The sequence below is a fragment of the Emiliania huxleyi genome, assembly GCF_000372725.1.
Source record: "Emiliania huxleyi CCMP1516 chromosome Unknown EMIHUscaffold_1613, whole genome shotgun sequence".
In the NCBI taxonomy this organism is placed as follows: Eukaryota; Haptophyta; order Isochrysidales; family Noelaerhabdaceae; genus Emiliania; species Emiliania huxleyi.
The window spans coordinates 1-4,737 of record NW_005200966.1 but is presented as its reverse complement, the minus strand read 5'-3'; the positions used below and the strand labels follow the sequence as shown (position 1 = coordinate 4,737).

The 4,737-nt window shown below is 64.0% G+C and overlaps 2 protein-coding genes across 2 annotated transcripts; one reads left to right on the top strand and one right to left on the bottom strand.

The window, feature by feature from the left end:
• Positions 1-1,113: 1,113 nt before the first annotated feature.
• On the bottom strand, positions 1,114-1,762 carry EMIHUDRAFT_460644 (hypothetical protein). Its single transcript, XM_005785302.1, has 2 exons — positions 1,665-1,762; positions 1,114-1,591 (listed from the first exon to the last, which is right to left on the bottom strand). The coding sequence occupies exons 1-2, from the start codon at positions 1,743-1,745 to the stop codon at positions 1,262-1,264; spliced, it is 411 nt and encodes a 136-aa protein (XP_005785359.1). The 5' UTR covers positions 1,746-1,762; the 3' UTR covers positions 1,114-1,261.
• Positions 1,763-1,906: 144 nt separating this feature from the next.
• EMIHUDRAFT_253222 (hypothetical protein) lies at positions 1,907-4,088 on the top strand (the record flags this gene model as incomplete). The annotated part of the gene is made up of 4 exons (XM_005785301.1): positions 1,907-1,969; positions 2,444-2,467; positions 2,554-2,916; positions 3,375-4,088. The coding sequence occupies 4 exons, from the start codon at positions 1,907-1,909 to the stop codon at positions 4,086-4,088; spliced, it is 1,164 nt and encodes a 387-aa protein (XP_005785358.1).
• Positions 4,089-4,737: the final 649 nt, after the last annotated feature.

Sequence of the window (4,737 nt, the reverse complement as noted above, 5' to 3'; positions counted from 1 at the left end):
CCACTACCTCAGCTCGGTCGAGCGGTACGATCCCGCGACGAACGCGTGGGAGGCGGTGGCGCCGATCGCTGTGGCTCGGGAGGATCTCGCCGTCGCGGTGCTCGACGGCAGGCTGTACGCTGTGGGCGGGTACAGCGGCGGCGGCGGCGTCCTCAGCTCGGTGGAGCGGTACGATCCCGCTACGAATGCGTGGGTGGCGGTGGCGCCGATGGCGACGGCGCGTCAGCGTTCCGGCGTGGCAGTGCTCGACGGTAAGCTGTACGCTGTGGGCGGCTTTTGCGATTCCTTCCTCGGCTCAGTGGAGCGGTACGACCCGGCGTTGAATGCGTGGGAGGAGGTGGTGCCGATGGCGTCGGCTCGAGACGAGCTCGCAGTCGCGGTGCTTGACGGCAAGCTGTATGCTGTGGGCGGCGAAGGCGAATCCTTCAATTTGGGCCAATCCAATTACGGCCGCCTCAGCTCAGTCGAGCGGTACGATCCGGCGCTGAATGCGTGGGAGACACTGGCGCCAATGGGATCGGGGCGGATCGGCAGCATTGCCCTGTAAGTCGATTGCCATACGTCGCAGCCGCCGAGCCTGCGCCACGACGACCTTTCCTTTGTAGGTCAGTCAGTCAGGCCCGGCTTGCTCGTGCCGCATGCACAAACTCGCTCCCCCGGGCCGCCTGTCTCTATCCTTCAGCGACGCGGTGTGAACGTGAAAGCAACCAGATCTCACTGTCGATCGTTACGGCGCGCGGGTTCAAGAGAAAAAGAAAACCCCGTTTCCTTAAGGTTACTCGAGTATATGCTCCGGAGACCCGTGCGCCGTGGCCGTGCCTCTGGCCCCACTGGCGAGAGGCGCCCCCCGCCCGGCGCGTACATTGCGACGACCCAGAGTCGGGGTGTGAAAACGTTGTGATGGGCGATGGAGCTTGGAGATGCGAGGGTCGCCCCCCTTTGCCCCACCGCACTGTGTGAATGGAGACGTTTACCTTGCCTTAACTTACCTTGGCGCGCCGGCGACGTGAAGTTCCCCGTGAGGCCGTGTGATGATATCGCGAGGTCGGGAAAAAAGATTTTCAAGCAAGAGGCACTCGCGGGCGCGGAAAGAAAATCGTGCCATGTATACCCACGCTCATTTTGTATCCCGAGGCGGTGTCTACAACAGTCCCAGACTCCAGAGGTTGACGTACATGGGGAGCCGTACTGCGCTGCGCGGAGATCCCCCGCCCGCCGCCCGCTGTCGGACCAGAGTGTCTCGATTGCGACGTCGCGACTGTCACTCCCAGTCGTCCTCCGTCCAGTCGCGGTTCCGCGCCGCCCACGGCCCTGTGATGGGCGAGAGCGGCGCGATCCTGCCCCAGGATGCGTTGAGGCCTTTAATGAAGCGGAGCATCCGCACCTGCTGCTTCAGCGGCTCGTACTCGCACGAGGTCGGCACCGCGTCCGGGAAGAGGCCCCCGCAGCTGCAGCCAGTGTAGTAAATGAGCGCGAAGGCGAAGGAGCCGCCCACGTGCGCCGCGGCCGGGTCGTCACGAGGAATGGCGAAGTGGTCCGCGTCTTTTAGCATCACCGCGTCGTCGGCGAAGCGCGGGTTGAGGAGGCCCACCTGCGTGGGCAAACGCCGGGCACTCTCGCGAGCAAGCGCCGTCCTAGCAGATTTTAACCCTAGGGGTGCGCGCCTGCTTCATCCGACACGCGAGCGCCTCCTGCTGGTCCCTGAGGACCTCGCCCTCGCCGCGGGCGAGGAAGACGGGGCACATCTTTGAGAGCTGCTCGCCTGCGCAGCAGGGCAGCGGGGGAGGCACGGCGAAACGCACGGGAGGGTAAAGTTGCGCGACACGCGGCTGAGATTAGAGCCCTCAGCCTCGCAAAAAAGACCGGCAGCGAAGACCGCTGTCGTCGCACGCTGCTGACGCCCAGGATGACAGAATTGGCCTTCGCCAGACTGAGGACTATTGTGCGCCTCGGCGAGGCGCTTGCGGTGGTATTTTTTTAGAGCTGGTTCGGCATGCACGAGCGCGTGGGTGTGTGTGAGCACCGCGGGTCTTTTTTGCGATCCCGGGTCTTGTGCTTGTGCGTGATGCTGTGTGGCATGTGGTCGTCTGCAGTCAGTATAGACATGATAGGGGTGGACTATAGGTCCAGTAGGTCAATTGATCTCGCTTAGTCGCATCGTGGGGAGCTCATCCCGGGCCGTCGCAGGCCGCCGCGCATCGGGTCTTTTTTGCGAAGCTGAGGCCTCTACAAAATTTTTCTTTTACAGTTTGGGCGCGACCCCAGCTTCTCAGGAAGCCGTCGCCCGCGCCTCACCTGTCGCGTGAATCGTGTCGTGCGACCGCCTTTTGTTGTAAAACTCTTTTTGCTTCTTCCTGTGTTAGTGCCAGTGCGCGCCAGTCCCGTGCCCAGTGTTGTGCGAGGGAGTTTTGTTGTGAGATTCTTCCTCTTACGTTCCACGCAGGGTTCGGACTTTTTGCGGGGTATGGTACCCTCGCGCAACCCACCTCGAGACCATACCCCCCCCGCCTGCTGACAGACCCAGCCTCCCGGAGACCGGGGATGGGCGGTCAGGACCATACCCCCCCACCCTTTGGGCCGCGAGGCTACCATACCACACCCCGGAAAAAGTTGGAACCCAGGGACGGGCCCGCCTCGTGGGCTGACGGCCTGTTTAGCCGCGCTATGTTTGAGGGTGCGGCTGAGTTTGCCGCGCTCGACGCGCTCCGACCGTCGCTGACGTATCCACAAGCTGCTAAAGACATCGCGGACGCCGAGCGGCTGTGCACTGATCATCCAAGTTGGGTGATGTCCACGCTTGAGCAGATGCGACGGCGGCAGCGGACGCACGAGGGCGACCGGAGTGAGCTTGTTTGTGTCTGTGTGTCGCTCGTGCGTGTCGTCATCATCTGTCTTGCGTCCACCCATACCGCGTTGGTGTCCAGTCCGAGCCTGACTGTTCTTCACCTTACTACATATGTATGTTCGTAGGGAGGTGATGAGGAGTCAGTTAGCGCGGCGGGCGGTTAGTGTATGTTAGCAGGGAGGTGATGAGGAGTCAGTTATGCGCGGCGGGCGGTTAGACGTTACGGACGGGGCGAATCTCATTGCGTCAGGCCCACGACCGACACCCACCGGAGCGTGGCGGTGGCGCAGGGCCGGCCGCACACCATGCCGAGTCCGCTCATACAGCCTTCTATTAATAATACAAGCCCATGGTCGCTGGTAGCAGTCACTCACTCGCACACACACGCCGCACTGCACCGCGCGCCCGCCCACCGCCCCGCCCCGGGAGGGCACTCAGCGGGTTTTCTTTTTCCAGTTGGGCCAGCTGGCGCTCGTCGGCGAGGAGTCCGGCGCCACCTCCACCACTTTCCTCGCCTCGCTGCATGAAGTCGGCGCTGGACCTCCTCAGCCTGGGCGCCTCGTTCTGGAGCATCCACGAGACGCGGCAGACGCACCAGAACGCCGTCCAGGTCGATCGGGACCTGCACGTCCGTGGGCTCGCGGCTGCGGCCGAGCACCACTACCAGCAGCTGATCGCCGAGCTGCTCGCGGCAGCCAAGGAGGCGGACCGCGACGTGTGGGAGCAGCGGAACGGGCAGTTCAACAACCTGATGCTCGCCTCGATCCTCATGTTTGGCGTCGGCATGTCGGCGATCATTGAGGGCAACTTTGACCTGAACGACAGTGGCATGGCCGTGATCGTCTTCTCCTTCTTCGAGGCGGTGGCGCTGTCGACGCTCTTCCTCTCGCTCGTCTCGTGCCTCCTCGTCTCGCGCCGCATGTCCATCTACATGATCTCGCGCACCGGCAAGCTCGTCGAGCGGCTGTCCTTCATCATCAAGTCTGCAGACATGCTCGCCGCCGACGCGTCCAACATCTCGTCGCTGCCCTCGCCGCGCAAGCGCGGGCTAGAGGGCGACGAGGAGGAGGCCACCTCTGTCGGTCGCCGCGCGCGGGCGCAGCGCCGCTGGAAGGAGCTGCTGCGGGCGATCGACGAGCGGCGCGTGCCGGGCTACAGCACCGAGTTGCCAGAGGCGTACAACCGCGGCCAGCGGCTCAACTCGATGCGGATGTGTGAGGGGCGTGTGTGCTTCGTTTTCTAGGCGTCCAACCCCGGCCAGCGGCTCAACTCGATGCGAATGGCGCAGGTCTGTGACAAAAGTGCTCGGAGCCCCCGCCCCTTGTGCGCGAGGCTGATCGGCCACCTCTCGGCCACCTCTCGCCCACCTCTCGCCCACCTCTCGCCCATCTCTCGCCCACCTCTCGCCCATCTCTCGCCTCGCAGGTCTCGCTGCAGCGCGAGCTGATCCGAGCCCTCGAGTCGACCTCGGCAGGGCAAAGGGCGGTCGAGCACGGCGCGGGCCGCACCCCAGCCTCTGCTACTAGTCATCCCTCCTTGATCCTTAGTCGGTCAGTATGAATGAGTAGGCGCGGGCCGCCACCCCAGCCGCCCGCCCTCGTTTGGCGGCAGCCTCGACCAGCTCTCCTACCTGCCGCCGCCGCCGGCGGCGGCCCCTTTGGGACACCACAGCGGTTCGGCAGCCGGGGAGGACGAGTCGGACACTGCGCGGCTGCTGCCGTCCGGCGCCCCCGCGGGCCAGGCGATGCAGCACTACTACTACTACTACTACTACTACTACTACTACTACTACTACTACTACTACTACTATACTAATAATAATACTACTCCTCCTCGGGCCAGGCGACGCAGCGGCGGCCCCTCGACCTCGGCCACGCCCTTCTCCCGCCGGC

Bases quoted from the DNA above. Each gene is read 5' to 3' on its own strand.
- EMIHUDRAFT_460644 (XM_005785302.1), bottom strand. From the start codon at position 1,745: ATGTGCCCCGTCTTCCTCGCCCGCGGCGAGGGCGAGGTCCTCAGGGAC. The intron at 1,592-1,664 runs GCGCGCACCCCT...TTGCCCACGCAG, and splicing joins TCGCGTGTCGGATGAAGCAG to GTGGGCCTCCTCAACCCGCG.